Consider the following 19539-nt stretch of genomic DNA (forward strand, 5'->3'; position numbering starts at 1 on the left):
TCCAACAGAAAATAAATGAGTTCCTGAATATGCATTGTGCAATTCTTTGCAGAAAATGCTTTCTACACAGAACCCAAACCCAATTATTTACCTTAAAAACACAGCTTGACTGCCTACAAACAATGCTTCAATTTCAATATTTTTAGGGCAGAGTAAAGATATTGCTATGCTGATTGATTACACATTTAGCTTAATATGCTTGTTTGCATATGTTGCCAAAATACGTAGTTCTTCCATTGGGGACTCAATTTATAACCAACTTACTATACAAAAATGTTAGCAATCCTTTCTATTTCTAAGCTACAACAACACGATGCATGACCCCATGACTTGTGCAGTGGTTGTCATCGTTCTCCATCTCGCTGTACTATGTGATAGATGTGACAGCTATGGGGGAGTAGTGAGAGTTTAGGTGCTCTGGGGTCACATGTTTACCCTCCAGCACCACCCTATTTGTCTTATCTTCCTATAAACTCACAAAATGTCCTGGTAATTCTCCTCAAATCCTCATATTTTGAAGAGGGTGTTGTTTGACAACCACAAAGACTGTTTCATCCCAGTTGAGAAGGATACAGGGACACAGTAACAATAACAACAATTGTAAGTACAGGTGTACATGTCTTAACTTCAGAGTGTAAACTCAAACATTATAACTTCACATTACTACTTGACAATTCAATGTTTATACAAATACTCTTCAGACAGGGGTTACTGTATAAGTAGGGGATCGCTCTATGATAGGGAAGTACTCCTTAGTGCACTAGAACACCCACAGAGATAAATGTTTCCAATGTAATTATCCAAATGACTGGAAGGCATCAGTGATGAATGGTCAGAGACAGAAGTCTTAATTGTGACATGGTGGAGTTCTAGATCCCTTGTTGTTGGGGGGCAATGCACAGCCCTTATCAAACAGCAAGGCTATGGCATCTCACTTAAAATTAAAATAATATGTTTTCCGGGGCCATTTTTCAGTTGACATTTACGAGCTGATGGTCAAGGGGTAGTAGTCATTGTGTGGACCACCTAACTTGGGAGTGGGGCTCATTGAGGTTATCTGATCAGGACATCCATCACACATGTTCAATTTACAAGTTTTCAGTTCAGGAATCTCTGTTTTAGGATTGGATACTTTGTGTATCATGTTAAATGAAAATGTATCTGAAAACAAACATGTGTCAAGGGAGGGAATGGTCACTCCAATTTAAAACATGCTGCAGATTAAATGTTGTAAATGACATATTTATATTCAATGAGATAACATTTGTAATTTAAAAGTTTACAATATACACGTTTTTATACTATCCCTTGTGCTGCCTTTGGGTCATTGTGACCCACAGTCGTGGTGCAAAAGGTGGGTCACAATGACTCGAAGGCAGCACAAGGGCTACAGTGTGTGAGTATATCAAATCATTTACACTTGTCCCTGAAAATAAATAACAGCAAATATTGTGAAGTTGCAAAATTGCATACAAGATCATAAATATGGCTTGTCAGTTAGTAGATAGTAGTTGCCATTAGCCAAAGCAGAGCAGGCAACAGTGAGAGGAGGCTTCTAAAATAAGGTAGCTTCTAAGCTAAGCTAGTTCATCAGCACTGGAATTACAAAAAAAAACCTACCCCGAGTCCTCTGTCTCAAATCAAGTTTCTTCTTATCCTTTATGCTTTAGGGATTTAAGAAAACTCCCAAAACACATGCCATAAGTCCCATAATGTCACAGGGTACAATCCATAAAAACACACAAACTTCGTCTCATCAGTTCTTCAGGCACCTTTCTCAGGAGGACTGATCTAGGTGTGCAGGAGAGGCATCATGCTCCCTCGGGAGTCCCCTCCCACTTCGCACACTGTCTCCCTTCCTCCACACAAGCTCGTGCACACACACACACACACACACACCACCCGTGTGAACAGATTGTGAGCCGTTCACTCACCCTCTGTCTTCTGGGCTGGGGCCAACACAAGACTCCAAGGTTGAGAGCACAGTATTTTGATGCCTTTTGTTTTTGATAAAGTCGGGTCTTTGGGGAAAGTAAGTGGGTTTATATTCTGAAATATTTCTGAAAAGTAAACTTTTGAAAAAAAAAAAATCCACAAAGACCTAATCTGATGTCATAATATCTGATGTCATAATATCTGATGTCATAATATCGGTTTTGGGAACTTTTTGGCTCTTTTTCTGTAATTCTGAAAGCTGACTAATTCTAACGTTCAAATCAACTTTCAACTTTTCTTAAAAATAAACCTTTCACTAAAAATACTTAAAGTGGATACAAGTGGAAGTAATTAGTAGATTGCATTTTTTAGGTCAAAACCAAATCAAGCTCTTCATAGCTCAACCAACACACACACACACACACACACACATAGCTGAAGGGAATTTTGTCTATGGCACGTCTGATACCCTGCTGCCACACAACAGGCTGATTTGTGTGTTCCTGATTGTGCATTTGCTGACCACAGGGCCACAGTGATGTTACATTTTGAATGGAGAGTGAACACAGAGAGAGAGAGTGGGAGAGAGAGGGAGAGAGAGTGTGAGCAAGAGAGAGAGAGAGAGAGAGAGAGAGAGAGAGAGAGAGAGAGAGAGAGAGAGAGAGAGAGAGAGAGAGAGAGAGAGAGAGAGAGAGAGAGAGAAGGGATACTGTAAGTAGAATTGCCTACAAATAAACAGTAACAGAAGGTGGGCATGGAGCCATGGTGCAGCAGGAAGACAAAGGGGAGCATGATGAGGTTGAGGTTATAAATGACAACACAGAGCAGCCCTTTCTTTAAAGGGGCAGTTGGTTAATTATCACTGCACTAAAATTATTTTAACCTTTAAACCTGCAGTGTGCAGGTTTTTTGAGGTGTGGGTCCTCTTGCACCATGCAGGACTGTCTCTCACTCACTCAGTCAAAAACAAATAATAACACGGTAGCCTACAACAGGGTATCTTCTAAACAAATTTGCTAGCTAACTGTGCCAACAACAACTGTTAAGTGAGAGGATTTCACAAACAAAGTGTCACTTGATAGTCTCCACTTTCAGTGTTGTTACACACAACAGCTGGGTCTGTTTAATATTTTGGCCGCTATTCATTATTTTGACCAGCAGGCGGACCTAGTGACAAAATGTCTCACTGATGCATCATCCACAATTTCGACAGTGTCAGTTATTACAAATAGCCTACATGTGAAAACTACAAATTTCAAATGTGCAATAAGATTATAATTAGGATAATATGACCATACTTCTGCATCCAAATAGTAGTTGTAACTAAGTCGCATAGAACAAGGCAAGCGCAGACCTATTAATGTATAGAAAAGAACATTCTCCTTAAAGTGATTTCGATGTTTTATTTAACTTATGCTTTCTATCACCTTCACTTCCATGAACTGGGTCCTAATATCCTTTTAAACATTTCCTTTTTTCATTCTCGTTTGTTTTTGCTACAACGTGATCTGGACATGTGATTGAGAAAGTCGGTTTTGGACACATCGGTATATACTTCCTTATTGTCTGTGTTCGCTTCCTTGTTGTGTTTGTAACTTCAGTTACACCGTGCTGCCCTAGCATTTGGACATCACGCACAAATAATGTGCAAAAAGGCCTTCATGCATATGTGTTTGGAGCTATTGACAAAGAGTATAGAATACTTCTATACTCTGCCATTGAGTCGTAGGCTAGCGAGCGAGTGGATAAAACATTTTCAGACAAGTTTTGGGACGTACCCCTTGTCACGTGATCTGTAAATGCGGAAATGTGAAACATGCCTACACACCAAGTGTAGGCTTAAACAAACAGATCATTTGCGTTTGCGACGGAGTCTTGTGCGATAAATGTAAACTTATCGCATTTACCATTGTTTTTATAAAACAGTTCGGTGAATTTATCCGCTATGATGCGCTCTATTGCTTTTATGATAGCACTTTGCATCACAGAATCTCTCCTATCACAGGGGAGCTGCAAAGTGCAAACCAAGAAAATGCTTTTAAAAAAGGCAAAGGTAAGCTGTGACATCGTTTTAAAAAAGGTATATTTGCATACTTTTCAGCCTTTTGCCAAACCATTAACTGCCGGCGTATATTCAATCTATAGATTATGGATTTCGACTGGAAGAATTGCGGGAAGCCAGACGATCCAGCTGTTCTGAAGTTGCTAACTCTGTCGCCCGATCCTATTGTTATTCCTGGAGATTTGATGGCCAGCGCGTCCGGGTCCACTGCGGTGGAACTTTCCCAGCCCCTTGCTGTGAGTTGATTTTCACAAAAAGCTGTAGCATGGCCTGGTTTATTTAGCTGATTTGTTATGCATAAGTGTTTGACTCAGTATTTTCCCTTTGCACAGGCTATAACGACTATTGTTGAAATAACTTCACACTGGCAATAAGATCACTTGAAATGTATCAGTAAAAGATAAAGATAAAAATGGTCCTCTTTCGTCCTAATTAAAAGCCCTCATTCTCTAGATTTATTTTGTGTGTCATGTCCTGTAAATCCTAATGTTTCCCCTAAGGCTCATCCCACAAATATATGTTCTTAGTCAAATATAATAATTTAGTTTAGTGAACCAAAGTTGGTGGAGGTACTCTGGTATACTAATGACCAACCTATCTGAGACCATTCTCTCTCTGCCACATGAAAAACATCTGTAAATAGCATTGCATAATCTAAAGACCTGATCTGTACAACTTGTGCTAGTTTTTAAACAGAAGCTATTTTTTTAAGGAACTGATCTGCTGTTCTATTTTATTAATTGTTGACACACTGCGGTGTAGATAGTGTCCTTCCAGTAGCCTAGGCTATTTTGATCATCTGTTCTCACCCTCCAACAAAGCCTAAAATGTAGTCGGCTATCACACTATTCATTTTCTGATTAGGCTGTTACAAAGTCTTCGCTGAAAACACTGCCAGACGGTAAAAACAAAACGAGACCTCACTATACTCCACACCTGTATCAATTAGTCCCACACTTAAGTAGGTTACATTGGCTACACACAGGGTACCCCGAATAGTTCCCATTGAAATGGATCCAACACTGTAACACTGTCCTCTTTCTATAGTTACATTAGACCTTTTTTCAATAAAGGTCAATCATAATTTTACAATCATACTGTAGGTATCTTTTAGTGAGTATCATCTTGTCAACAACTTTAGTTCTAAGTTCAAAGTCCCGTTTGTGCTAGCAACACAATTGACCAAACCCATGGGCTACAGACAACATATTTAGTAGAGATGTTTTTTTTTCCCCTCTCGTAGCTGAATGTAACACTGGAGAAGGAAGTGGCTGGTTTCTGGGTCAAGGTGCCATGTTTGGAACAAATAGGCAGTTGCCATTACCCTGACGTCTGTGACCTTCTCAACATGGCGATTCCACCAGGACAGGACTGCCCAGAGCCTCTTCACACCTATGGCCTACCCTGCCACTGCCCCTTCAAAGCTGTAAGTGTGTCAGACCACAAGGAATACAAATAAAAAAATGGTTTAAATCCTTATTGTGCAAACGTTAGTAGTGTACATTTAGTAATGTATATTTAAAACTATAAAGTGGTATGTAGAGGAAGACAAAGTATTCCATATACAACTAAAAACAACAACAATTATTTATAATTATTTACTAGCAATGGACTGGGCAAGCATATGTGTTATAGAGTATTTGAGAGCCAAGGTATTGTAGAGCCAAGGCCTTTCTGCACATTATTTGTGCGTGCTGTTCGAATGCTAGGGCAGCAAGGTAAGTTTCAAACACAACAACAAGGATGCAAACAAAATAAAATAAGGAAGTATGTACTGGTGTGTCCAAAACCCACTTCCTTGAGGAAACCCCAATACAGTGTCCAGTAACCAATGAAATGTGTATTTCCTTGTTTCACCAGATCTTGTCTCTTGCCCACATCATTTTCTCTTAACTATGAGTACTATACATCCGTATTCTTTACAGACTTGCAGATTAACATTTTGTTTTTTTTATTTCCTTGTTCCTCAGGGGACCTATTCTTTGCCAGAGTCTGACTTCTACTTGCCTGACGTTGATCTGCCTTATTGGCTAACTAATGGAAACTACAGAGCGCAGGGAGTTCTGGAATCCTTGGGAAAAGAGTTGGGTTGCCTCAAAATTGCCTTGTCTCTTCACTCAAATAACTAAATCAGGACTGTTAATGCACTTTGTTGTCAGTTGTGGTTTGTACACTGGTCACACTAGTCTAAGGTAAGTCAGACCTTGTTGTGGAGATGTACGAAATTAAGATACTCAAAAACTTGATAACCTATTTTATCAATGGAATAGAAATAACATCTATGGTGATATAGAAAGTTACTGCTCTGCAGAATCTATGGAATTGTATTGCAAATGTGCACTGTCCTGCTTGGGAATAGGTGTCAGTGGGGAAAATGCTACTGTTGCATTTGACAATGGGTGATACTGTATTTACATTGCGGTACTGTTAAGGGAACTTTTCATCACATGAAGCCAATTACATAGAACCTGACATCGGAACTCTACTTTGTCTTTGTTGTCTTTTTATTTTTTTTACTAGTACAAGTTATTGACAGACAACAATCATGAGAGCTTTAGATAAAAAAGCATGGCACAATAAACTCGTGAAAAAAAGCTACTCTAAAGCTACTCATCCAGTGATTGTTACCCAGGATATAAAGTACGTCAATGAGTTACGTATACTATTCATCAGATGGTTTTGTAGTTTGCTCCTTAATTATACTACTTTTAGTCTAATGTAGCCATAATCAGCTTGTTGAATTGACTTTTTGGTAAAGGGAATGCTGTTGTAATTCATTTGTATGGAAAAGAAGGCTTCATGCCTAATGTCGCGTTGACGCAATGCTACCTTCATTGAATCATTGTTCTATGTTGTGCCTGAAACACATTTCTACTGTATAAACCCATAGATTTATGCATTTTCTGAATAAACAAATAATAGTGCTTTTTCAAATTATTTGACTTGATTGGTATTCTCTGCATGGCCACAAGATGGTATAGAATTACATATACAGTATCCTTGTTAAATTTAAAATGGGTGGTGATGATATATATAGTGGGTAAGAACTGTTAAACATTTTGAGTTGCAGAAAGAACAATATCTTTTTACCAACAAATTATCATTAGTCCCTTCAATTTAAGGGCCAATTGTAAGTTATATAATTGAGTGAAAAGTGAAAAAAGACTGAAATGTTTGCATAATACTTGATCCTTCTGTCAGCTGTTCAATACTAATTATTATATCTACAATACAAAGTACAAGTGTATTCCAGTGTTACACCAAACCACATGCCTTGAAGTTACTGTAAATGCTTAGGCTGCTAGTGTGGGAAGGAAAACCCCCCCAAACGTATTAATAAACATGATTGAATACACCACAACACTGACCCATACCACATCTGCCACTGCACAGAACTGTGTTTATATGAAAGACGTGTGAAACGTGGTTTAATGGAAGTGCAGAGGTCTCATGATTGTTAGGTGAGTTCATGGACTCATACATTTTGCTTAACTGCCTACTTTGAACAATGTCAAGGGCAATCGTTTTCTGTATTTCCTTCTTCTGGCCAAGGAAAACTTGTGACTGGTGCGTATAACTTTTTACTCATTTTCACTCCCGATCACAAGGTGCAAAACAGTTACCTAACTGTCCACCATATACCAATAGCTCAATAACATCAGTGTAGTCTGGAGTATCTTAAGGGGACATGCAGTCATGTGTGTCCTTATCTAAGCTCTCCCTTCCAGTTGCAGGCAATGGAAAGAATGCTATCTGAAAGCCCGCTGAGGAGACGCAGACCTTTTTAAGAGGTCAGTGGCCATGTTAAAGGGCCAGTTTGCCCTTTTTTTTTTTTACTGGCACTAACACCTACCATCCAAAATCTAAATAACGGAAGTATGGCGATGTGCTCCTCATCCCCTTTCTTTATTCCAAAGTGCTTTAGGATGCAATTTGAATATGGATTGTGCCTGTGAAGATTGTGTCACTGTTGTATCTTTGGGTACAGCACCACTTATTTGTAAAGGATTACACCCAAACCTTGCAGCGATTGAAACCAAGGACTAATTAAATATATTTTGGCCTTTTTATTAAGACATATAATTTTAATATAACTAAAGCCTATTTTCTGGTTTTCACTGTGTTTATTCTTATACACCTACATATTAATGCTCCATATATCAACTGCAGCTTTACTGATGTGCAACTGGTAAGGTTGAATTCAGAAATGGTTATTAGGTTAGTTTGAACTGTAGTAAAGAAGTGTACATATGTTTGAGAATTTCTCTATGTTGTGTTCCCAAGATAATGGAGGATGTAAAGATATACAGTCCATATTGTACTATTAAATATTGTTCTAATGGGTTTGTTGTGTTGCCTTTAGCTTTCCTGCAGTAACGGACAGAAGTCATAAGTCTGTCAAGTTTGTGTTGATATAAATTTGGTAACTGAAGCCAGTGCAGCTGCCACCCCTTGGAAAGTTACTCTGTTCTCACACGTTTACTGTAACAACTGCTGCTTATTTATATGCTTGATTACGAGAAGCTAACCCTATAAATAGGTTGGCGGTTTTGACTAAAACAAAATCAGATTCCAAAGCTTTCTGTCAAGGCTTATTACAAACAATACTGCAGTCCCAAGATAGACTGGCAAATCTGTGGAGAGGAAGGAAGTTGGTGTTACAGTTGGCTTGAAAAGAAAATGTATATTTTGTGCAGAAGATTCACATTGAATTTCATAATGAGTTATTTCATAACTAAATCCTTTAAAATATAGTTGTCAACGTTAACATCAGTGCTGTGTAGTTGATTTTCTTTAATAAATTATAAACCAAAGAGTACAATATTTACTCCTTGCCAAATCAATCCTTGACTACTGATGCGTTCTGATGTTCATTAGTGCTTATATACTAGTAACCATAAACGTTTTCACAATGAAACATGCTTAAACAAGATTCTGAGATTTAAAATAAATATGAGACAAGCCAAGTGTCATTTTCTGGCAACACCAGTCAACAGAGGGCGCTCTAACAATATGACAGATGTACCAACAATAGAAAGAAGAGAACTTGATTCATTTAACAGTACAGATTTAGTCATTGTTACTGATTTATGTCTGTCACACCAGTAAAGATTTACAAAGTTAACGTTCTAAAATGTGTTTTTGGAATGGCGAGTCGCGCCACCTGCGCATACTCTGTAGTCTATACCTTATATTACGGTAAAAAAAAAAAAAAAAAAAAAACATTTTGCAGCTATGAAAGTGTCTAAATTCGGCGAAATAGGCGCTGTTCATTGATCTACAATGAACTGTCTACGGGCACATTGAACATGCTTTGTTTTGCTCCAGTACACGCAGTAAAAAAAATCTGCTTGCTGTCCACGATTTGAATTTGGATTACAAAAGATCCGCCCATTTGGTAGAGTGAGTTGTTCTGAACTTATTTGAGGAGTTGGTTTGTAAATTGACAAAACAACTACCTTTTAAGGGTTGAAGGAGCAGACGCGGAGGGACAAGGCATGGGTTGCTACCACAGTAAGGTGCGTGACAATGTTAGCATTAGCAAAAATTAATGTAAGATAGATCTCAAGCTGTATTAAAAATCTGATGTAGGCTACCATACTAAGTCTTGCAGTTTCAAAGAAAGTTAATTAGCCAGCAAACCTTTCTTCCCCTCAGTTGCCATTATCCCATCGCGGGCGGCATAGTCACTCACGATAGCGGGATACAGCTAGATGATGTAGGAAATTAACTTTGTAAATGATGCAAGTAATTTCCCTCAAGTTATGCGTAAACTCCCTAAAGTTACAGTGCAACTTGCACTACTTCACACGTTTAGGCCTACTGATTTTTACTACAAGTTTTTATTGATTTACACATTTCCGCTCATCTGTTTCCAATCGTTGCAATGGTATCTTTACTTTTTGTTGTCTACTCTTGAAGGTTATGCGGCAACCCGTTATTTTAAAATAGAATAATCCATTTTAAACAATGCTGTCTTTGATCACTAAGCATCTTGTCATGTGTTTCTCATCTGCTGAATACAAATGTATTTGACATTTTGTGGATGTCATGGCCTATGAAACTAAATGATATACTTTATTTATTACTTTCCACCTCACAGTATTTTGTTATAAACCTTAAAAGAGTCATATCAGAAAGTGTTGTTTAAGTGTATATTAAAGTTAGCAGTGACAGATTAACTTTTTGTAAATGGTCTCTCAATTTTAGAGCACTTGGTGCACTCAAAACTGTTACTTTTAGTTGGGTTGGGTTGTGCAAAAGAGTGTTGAGACATTCCATATCAAGTTGGGTCATTCCAGAGTTATCTAGTGAAAAGCTGTTTCATCCACGTTCACTCTTAAAACTACTATATTAATCAAATTCCTTTTCTTGGTGCAGTACAAATTTAGTCAAGAGTAAAGTACACAGTAATGGTACCTACACCTTCTATGCCCCCTTTTGAATAGTCAATCAAGGATTGATTTAGATTCAGCTTAATTTTCATGGAATGTAGCAGTTGATCTAGTGACTTTAACTTTTGCATCTTAGACAGTAGTATACATTGTTCTGCAACAGGATAGATAACTGGTCAAAGGATTTACAAGGTGCTATAAATCATTGTTCTCTTAGTAACCAATACTGATAAAACCTCACTCACTCCAACTAACCAGCCATTCTTCAAACAAGTAGTGTAGCCTGGCTGGTCCCTACAATATTAGTTATATCATTCCAAGTGAATATGAGTCAAGTTTTGTTTACCTTATTCAACAAGAAAAAACTATTTTCTGGAAAATGTTTTGTGGATATTGAACTAAGTGCAAATATTTCTCATAAAGGTCACACCGTATAAATTGGTGCACTGTACTAGACGTAAAGGGACATCCATTAACTTTTGGAGTGTACATTCTACCATGTCTCTGGGATTTACTTTCCGCTGAGGGTTCATGGGAAGAACACTGCAACGTCAAATGTAAAAAATGTTGTGGAAAGATGTCTATGGTTGATTTATGGATGGGTGTCAAAGAAACGTTCCAACCCTCCTCAACATGTTTCTGGAGGACCTAACTGTTTAGGAGCATTTTAGATATGAAAGTTATGAAAATAAATATCTGCCTTATGTTAGACTTGACAATACAAGTCTGTATGTGAACAGGACAATGATGTTTATAGGCTTTTCTCTATATTCCTCATGTTCTAGGGAATTTTTTACAAGTTGTAATATGGCGGCGGCGAAAGAAAAATACAGGTTTTAGACAGATTGTGGCTGAACGAGGCCTGAGTATTGCAAAAGACTTGAAGAGAGGCCTTTTAGTTTTAACAGTCTGTTGGTATTACTGCACATCTTACTGCAGTGTCGCAGTTTAAACAAACACTAATATTATTAACCTGTGACCACTTTTCAGAAGTAGACTGTAATGCCATAAAGGTTCTGTTGTATCGTCTGAGATTTTGCTAGTGGCCCTAATATTGTTCATCACTTTGTGGAAACGTATCTCTCCTCATCAAATTATCCTTAAAATGTTACATAATTGAGAAGGATTTCAGTTCCAGTCATGTGGAGAATAATCACCCTGGTATTGGCGATATGGGTCAAGTGCCCATCAGCAGGCAGATTTCGTAAGCACCCTTACTGCTCCAGTTACTAACAAAACAAAGACTTCTGTGGTTGGCACAGGCTAAATGGTGCTCGCAACATCATGCTAGGAAGCACACTGTACAAAATGGAGTATATATCATTGTATTACCAGAACGATATAAGACTTGTATTTATTCTGACATTTGGATGACATTTCTTACCAGTGGGCAACTTGATGGTTGTGGTTAGATACATTAGAATATAGTCACATGAGTCAGGTGGCTGAGCAGTTCGGGAATCGGGCTAGTAATCAGAAGGTTGCCGGTTTGATTCCCGGCAGGGAATCGTTGTGTCGTTGGGCAAGGCACTTCACCCTACTTGCCTCGGGGGGAATGTCCCTGTACTTACTGTAAGTCGCTCTGGATAAGAGTGTCTGCTAAATGACTAAATGTAAATGTACATAGTCTCTTATTAAAAGATACATTGAGAGAATCTGCAGAGACCCTAAACTTTCTGGTCTCAAGAGATCTCCATTAGGTTGAAGTCCTATCTCTGGTTTGGCCACTCGAGAACATTCACAGATTTGTTATGAAATCACTCCTGCAGTGACTTGGTTGTGTGCTGTTTAAGGTTGTTGTCCTGTTGCAAGGTAAACCTTCACCCAAGTCTTGGGTCATAAGTGCTCTGGAACAGGTTTTCATCAAAGACCTCACTGTACTTTGTTCTGTTCACCTTGTCCTCGATCCTGACTAGTGTGCCAGTTCTTGCCACATAAACAAAGGGGATGCCTGCCAGTTGATTTCTCCAGCTTTCCTCCAGATGTGATGCTAATCTTGGTTTCATCAGACCAAATAATTGTTTCTCATGATCCATGAATTTTTGGTGCCTTTTGTCAAACTCCTAAGCAGGCTGTCATGTAGCCTACCTTTTACTCAAGGGACTTTTGTCTGGGTAATTTGATAAAGGCCTCACTGGTGGAGTGCTTTAGAAGTAGTGGTTCTTCTGGGAGGTTCTCAAATTCATTGACACCTCACTCACTTGTCAGGGCTTGTTGTTTGTTGGTATGGAATGGCACTTGTCATTCTCCCCCATTTATTCTTTGTCCGTTCTCCGTTCCATTTCAGAAGAAGACAAAAGTAAAACGGGGAGAGACGAGGCTGAAGGAGGCTGAAAGCCATAAAAATGGTGGTGAGTGGTTTCCTGTTCAGCACTGCTGTGTGACAGGTTGTGCATCATCGAGTATTATGCGACGCACAACACAGCCCGTTTTTATGACTCACTCGCTGACGGCTTAAATGTCTGAATGTCTTTTACAGTAATGCATCATTTTGCACAATAAAAAAAAATTGTGAAATCAAAAAGTAACTGGACAGGGACACACATTGTAGTTTGGCATCTTTGCTCTGAACCTATCTCAATTTAACAAGAGGTTAGTGCAGACACCTTAGATGCCCTTCCTTAGTACCCAGCTGCACTAACTGATATAGGAAGTGGGTGATGACTGTCTGTTTCTCTGCTCCTGTGTACTGTTTCATGTTGCTTGGTCATGTCCCAAGTTCTCCTTGGGGTTCCATCTATTTCTGTCTAATGATTTATGGTTTGTAAAGGTTACTTAGGGTTAGCAGAAGATCATTATAGGTGTTGGTTTAAAGTGACTGTGTGTGTGTGTGTGTGTGTGTGTGTGTGTGTGTGTGTGTGTGTGTGTGTGATTTAGGTAAAGTTCCCTTGGAGGAGTCGGACATGGAGAAGCAGTTGGAAGGTAATGAGTGGCAGCTGAAGATCCTGAGAGAGGTGCAGGCCGCCAGTGGTAAGCAGGAGAGGGCAGAGCTACTGAAGGGATATTCCCTCGGAGAGTTCTGTGCATTGGTCCTGAGCATATCCGACAAGGTGAAGATCATTTAAATCTATTAAGTTTATTATAAAGCCACATTCTATGTTAACTGCCCTGTGCTGCCAACAGAGCAATAGTTATCAGAGTTACGCAATTCTAGTTTTATGAGTGGAGCCCATACTGCCCAAGTAATGTAGCCAGAGGGAACCTATGTGTAGCTAGAATTTGTATGCACCTTGGACCCTGACCTATGCTCCCCAAAACTATCCAGTAACAGCAGCCCCTCATTCTGTCTTCCAAAGGGAAACAATTCAAAAAAATCAGCAGAGAACAGCAGGGTGCAGATTTATATGTGGCTCCACTCATGAAGCTGGGGTTAAGCAAAGTTTCCTTCCCTAGTTTCCTCAGCGGCCACACTGAGTTCATGCAGGAGGATGTCAATTTTCCTTAATCTGTCTTTCTCCAGGTGAAGACTGAAACAGTTACAGAACTGAACATCCATCATGAAGAGAAAGGCAAGAAAACCTCAGAGGAACACCAGAAGGAGGTGGAGGGTAAGAACCACAGTACAAACCTTGTGAACGTAAAATCTGACCCAGGTTGAGGTAATGACACCTAACCCAAATCCATTACTTTCCAGAACTTAGAAGGATACACTGTGAAGAGAAGACTTTCTTAACTGAAACCTACCAAGCAGCTGAGAATGTGTTGAAGGTGTGTGTGTATTATTACTTAATGTTCTAAATAATAATTAATCTGTCGTATTATTACACAGCCTTTGTGGTAATTGGTCGGCACTTGCATAAAATATTTTAAAAAGTATTGCTAATGTTTCCACCATATCATCACAAAATCAACTCACTCAAATTCAAATGACCACCACAACTCTAACTCTACCGATGCACAAGAAGGTTTTATTCCTGTACATCGCTATTACACCTGTTTCAGCACCTGTAGCTGTGTTACTCTACTGTCCACAATGTTACATAGTTTTTAAGTATGATTTACAAGATCATCTTTTCGATCTTGTTTCTTAGAGAATTGTTTTGGCACCTTATGTATCCCATTAAAGGCAAAGATTGAGGTGTTGACTGCAGAGCTCAAGGTTTTTGATGAAATTAAAAGGAGAGTAAAGGAGTCAACCTTCAAGAAGGACCTTCAAAGAAACATTCAGGTGCGTATTGTTTTTGTCTGCTATGGACAAAAGACAATGGCGGTGGGACAGTGGAAGCTCTCTGGCAGATTCAATATGTAGAATCGGTTTTAGCCACAGTTTGTTTTTGAGGCTTGTTATGCAATTAAAAATGATTACACACAATTAAAATGTGACTCTTCTTATGAATTAATACAACGTTCTCCAGGCCCATGGCAGTCCTGGTGCATTCTGGGAGTCAGAGCAGGAGAGTCTGTTGTTTGTGATCGAGATGAAAACTCGGTGTGTTCAGGAGCAGGGAAACAAGCTGCTACAGATGGAGGACTTGGTAAAGACTGGTTTAGACTGGTTTAGATACTTCTGCATTGCATCCGTCAATCCTCATTTGATAGGAGCTCAACACTGATGTGACATGTTTATCCCATGTATTGTGTTCTAGGTGGAGAAGAACCTGTCATTAGAAGATCAAGTTATACATCTGCTACAACAAAATGAGGACCTCAGGATTCGCGTTGACAACTATCAAAGCCTTATACAGTATGTTTTAATTACATCACTATCATTTGTTATATAGAAATATCACCTCCATGGAAACCTCTGTTATTGTAGTTTTGGCTAAATACCATTGAAGTCTTGATTTATTTGATTCGCTATGAAACCAGTGGAGCAGTCTTGGTGTTGTGCTAACCCAACATTCACTTTCTACATGTAATCTACGGTGTAATGTTAGTACCTCGGATATATACCCACAGTATGTAGTTGTAAACCTCACGCACTTCACTTTCCATGTACATTTACGCAAGTCTTTTCAATACAGTAGATATCCCTGTGACGAATGGTGAATATGGACATCAAATGACTGAGATGTGTTGATGACATGATGTTGCCCATACTGTTTGTCATCAGTTGTCAGATATACCCAATATTTTTGGTCTCTGTTCTTCCCTAACCAGGCAGCTGTCAAAGAAGCAGCAGCAACAGCAGGGGGAGCTAGAGAGGCAGTCTCATCTCAGCCAGAGGCTTAGCCAAGAGAAAGAAGAACTCGTGTTTAAGCTGAAGCACAGGGACTCCTGCCCCTCCATCCACCTGCCAGCCATCGTGGCTGAGCTAGCCCCCAGATGACCCTACCATACCGGACTCTGCATAACCAGTGAATGTTCCAAGATCATCCAACGTAGTCCCTCGTTATTTGAGGTAAACCCAACGCTTCTAGGATCTCAATTTGAATCAGTCACTGTTTATATACTGAACATTACCAGCACCAGTGGATTCTTTCGGAAACTTCTACCAGCTGTACTATTGGGTCAGTGGCCAATTAAATAAGTCAAGTTTCTCAGACTCTGGAGAAATGTCAAGGTAGACTGTAGAGTTTACTTATCTTCAAATGCATCAAGTTTTAGGATTGTGTTCTACAAGACGAACTAACACTGTTCAGTTACACTAGTGCTCCCAGTACTGGAGGTGTATTACACATAGACATGAGTCCACATATACAGTAGCAAATGTTTATTTTATTTCTATTTTTATTTCATTTGTATTACCTGTGCCTTTCATTAAACTCATAGCAGTGGACACATCCACTTCCTTCTGGTTCTGATTGGATGTTCAGTGTACACCTGAGCTATACATTGTAGATGATCAAAGAACTGCATTGTCAACTGGATAGGTAGCATTGCAACTGTAGCTGTTACAACATGTAAACTGTATACTACTGTTTGTCTTGGTACATTTGTTTGTTCTGTGAAATATCTTTTTTGTATTGCTATTAAGGAAAATTGCCCAATTACAACAAACCAAAAGCAGTTATTGGTGTTGTTTTTTTGTTTTTTTGTATTAATATGCACTAGCACTTTTTAATCCGTGTTGAACTAATAGTGTTTGACAGAGATTTGCATTCTTGATTTTAAATGGAAAAGTGTTCATGCTTATTCAGTTTTACTTTTTCATTTACTTTGTTTTAATAACTAAGGGTGTTTATCTAGTGTGTCATCAGCCCTACCACATTTTACTTTGACAGAAAATGAATACTGGACTTGAGTCAATGTCTTTAGTTGATGTGATGCAAGTCAAATATTAAGCTGCTTTAATAAGTTTATTGAAGATGTTGAGAAGTATTATTAAATCTTACAGCACAATATCTTGTTTCCTTTACCATGTCAAATACACTTAGTTTGTAGTTTCCTTTTCAGTTTGGCAAACACAGATTTGATCTTGCCCTTTTTGCTAAGCTAAAGATGCATTTTTCCAACAAATTAAAACTTCAGTTATGATTTAAGTCTTTTAATCCCTCTGACATTAAATTAATTATTACACAACACATCCCTCTAATTATTGGTCACACAATGATGTTTTGTGCTCACATTATATGAAGATAATCGATAGTTGTCTTCAGTTCACCTTTGCTTCCACTAAGGGGCAGTAGAGGACAGTTAATGTTCTATACCTATTTAATGTGGCAGGTTGATTAAAAAAGTTTTTTAAAAGACAGTAGCTGTATGGAACATGACAAGTTTGTATTGTGTTTGTTGACACAATACTTTTTAGGCTGTTCATTGACATGACTTGGATGTGGTTCCACAGCTATCTATTAACGTTGTTCCTATTTATCCTAAAGACATGTCATCCACTCATTCATTCGCTTGATACTTAAAAGGATTAAAGATAACATGGATCTATGTAACAAAATTAATTTCGACTGCATTACCAATATAATAGGAGCTCAAACACAAAACAGGATACAAGGCTGAAGTGATTGACAGATTTATTGGTGACTTCTGAGATCCACCTACCCCATGCACTTTAACTCGAGTCTTGTCTGACCAAATGTATAGAAGTTAAAGTGTTCAGACGGCCTCCTCTCTCTGTGTGTGTCTTGTCTCGGAAGCGTTGAGCGGATGTAAAAGGATCACTATGTCAATGGATGTTTGACAAGTCAAGACAATACCCGGTGAGGCACCTTGCTAACGGAGGGTCAGACCCCTACTATGATGTCACAGTATTCCCAGGGCACTTCACAGCCACCTGGAAGCACCTCTTTCAAACGGTGAAAGGTGTGCGCATGAGACAAGCCCGAAGCCAACACCACATCCGCATATACACGTCGGCCATACTTACTGTGAGGATATCAGTCAGACTGCCACAAAGCAAAACAATACTCGAGTTAAGTAAAGTGTTTTAAGTTGCTTGCATGTGCCCTCGGTAAGCTCTTTATTTGTTTTTAAGCATACGAGAACCTTGTATGTAATAGAATAGCCAAAGCTGCACAAAGTGAGACACGTTTGGGTGGCAGAGGATGGATCTTAGGTTAGTAACCAGCCAAATACAACCACATTTTGCAATCATTGTTTGCTATTGTACTGTTCAGTAAAAAAAGAAATATTGACAAATGTTTCATCAAAGGAAGCTAGTTTGTAAAGTGACAGTTCATGCAACCCTAATTGATCACAAATTATTCGAATGATTATTTAACTGTTAAAAGAAAACACATGATTATTATTTAAGATGAACAAAAACGTAAAAAAAAAATCTTATGAATCCCAAAGAATCCATGTAGCATTCAATCACAAAGCTCCCAAGACTCATGACAGATTAGCCCCAACTCTCAACTAATCTACTGTTGAGATTTCTTTCAGAGGTAAGACAGGAAATGGGGTGAGGTGTGTTTTGAACACACCTGAATTGTACTGGTCCCGCTGAGCATTATTAGCCCTGTGAACATGACTCCCTGTACCAGTTCCTTTGTCTATAATTCTCTAATTGCTCTGCAAAAAATAACCGTCTCTATTCATTAACAATGCTGAAAATAATTGTTACATCTGTTCCCATGTCCTCATGACTGATAATGTCTGGGATATTCTCTTCGGTGATCTTATTATTGCAATTTCCATTATTTTATTACAGTAAAGATAAGCGCCTAAATTACCAAGTGGGAAATTAGAAATTAAAACAGCATGCACGTTTCCAGGTTATTGCTGGCTGCTATTTGTGGTAGTGAAGGTGTTTTTTGTCATGTTTGCTTAGAACAAGAAAGGTGAAAATTGCACCCTGGGGAAAACAGCTTTGAAGGAAAAAAGGTGTAGCTACCCTGCCACCATCCCTATTACTATGTCTGCTCTCTCTCTCTCTCTCTCTCTCTCTCTCTCTCTCTCTCTCTCTCTCTCTCTCTCTCTCTCTCTCTGTCTCTCTCTCTCTCGCTCTCTCTCTCTCTCGCTCTTTCTCTCTTTCACTTACACACGCAAATCATAATAAGCATAGTGCATTGCACTCAACAAAACAGGACATTGGTTGAAGTAAATAAATGCAAATGCTTCTGGTTATTATGTTACACACCATGTCCAGCTCCCTCAGTCATTTAGCCTAAGTACTGGAACCGCAGTTTAGAAGTAACATATCCTGTGCCGAGTGAATAAGAGTGAGACGGGTGAGGAAACCCTCTTCAGCCATGAGCACTAGGCCCTAGCGGTGGTACAACTGGCAGAAGGGCCAGAGCCATGTGCTCCTTTAGGCATCAGATCATTTACAGATGGCCAGACTCACACCCAGTTTACACTGTTTCTCCTGCAGGCTTGAGCAATTGTCTGATATGTCTTTGGATTGCCAGGACATTTAGTTGATCATATACTGTTGTATCCTTTATCCAACATATTGTAGTGCATGTATAGCCTATCATCTAATAATTATTGATACTACGTTTTCTATTTAACAATGTACAATTTTGCTTGATTCTCTTCCAAGTGTGTTACAGTAGTACACTGTGTTACAGTGTTTCCTATAAAATCAGTTGGTTTGATGGCACCGTGTATCCCTAAAACATTTGGATAAATCAATAGACAAACAATAATTAGGTGACTAAATAGGTGCTTGTCAATGTGCAGGACATCCTTCCCACGCCATGGCTGAGCATGTAACAGCACAGTCCAAAGATGAGTAAGGAGCTATGTGGGCCACTTTAATTTGTCATAGATACTGTATGAAATGAACCAACTGACTACCTACTCAGT

The 19539-nt window shown here is 38.9% G+C and overlaps 3 protein-coding genes across 4 annotated transcripts in view; 2 read left to right on the top strand and 1 right to left on the bottom strand.

Annotated features, from left to right (window-relative positions):
• The window catches only part of fat2 (FAT atypical cadherin 2), a 30116-nt gene extending 28366 nt beyond the window's left edge, over nucleotides 1–1750 (bottom strand). Inside the window, exon 1 of the mRNA XM_084708543.1 lies at nucleotides 1621–1750. The gene's annotated coding sequence lies outside the window, so the exon portion shown is untranslated. The remainder of the gene's footprint in view (nucleotides 1–1620) is intronic.
• Nucleotides 1751–3748: 1998 nt separating this feature from the next.
• LOC146302162 (ganglioside GM2 activator-like) lies at nucleotides 3749–6931 on the top strand. Its single transcript, XM_084698986.1, has 4 exons — nucleotides 3749–3988; nucleotides 4081–4233; nucleotides 5241–5423; nucleotides 5968–6931. Exons 1-4 carry the CDS (start codon nucleotides 3881–3883, stop codon nucleotides 6124–6126), a joined length of 603 nt encoding a protein of 200 aa, XP_084555112.1. The 5' UTR covers nucleotides 3749–3880; the 3' UTR covers nucleotides 6127–6931.
• A 2246-nt stretch (nucleotides 6932–9177) lies between these two features.
• On the top strand, nucleotides 9178–16839 carry ccdc69 (coiled-coil domain containing 69). 2 transcript variants are annotated; one of them, XM_084708552.1, is made up of 10 exons: nucleotides 9178–9196; nucleotides 9465–9516; nucleotides 12680–12743; nucleotides 13270–13442; nucleotides 13853–13940; nucleotides 14027–14100; nucleotides 14459–14560; nucleotides 14748–14867; nucleotides 14979–15076; nucleotides 15493–16839. In XM_084708552.1, exons 2-10 carry the CDS (start codon nucleotides 9496–9498, stop codon nucleotides 15659–15661), a joined length of 909 nt encoding a protein of 302 aa, XP_084564678.1. In that variant the 5' UTR covers nucleotides 9178–9196; nucleotides 9465–9495; the 3' UTR covers nucleotides 15662–16839. The 2 variants fall into 2 exon arrangements, with proteins under 2 accessions (XP_084564678.1, XP_084564687.1); XM_084708561.1 differs by lacking the exon at nucleotides 9178–9196 and having other exon boundaries at nucleotides 9232–9516; nucleotides 12683–12743.
• The last annotated feature ends 2700 nt before the right edge of the window (nucleotides 16840–19539 follow it).

The sequence above is a fragment of the Hypomesus nipponensis genome, chromosome 1, assembly GCF_054491055.1.
Source record: "Hypomesus nipponensis isolate SF chromosome 1, ASM5449105v1, whole genome shotgun sequence".
Classification (NCBI taxonomy): Eukaryota; Metazoa; Chordata; class Actinopteri; order Osmeriformes; family Osmeridae; genus Hypomesus; species Hypomesus nipponensis.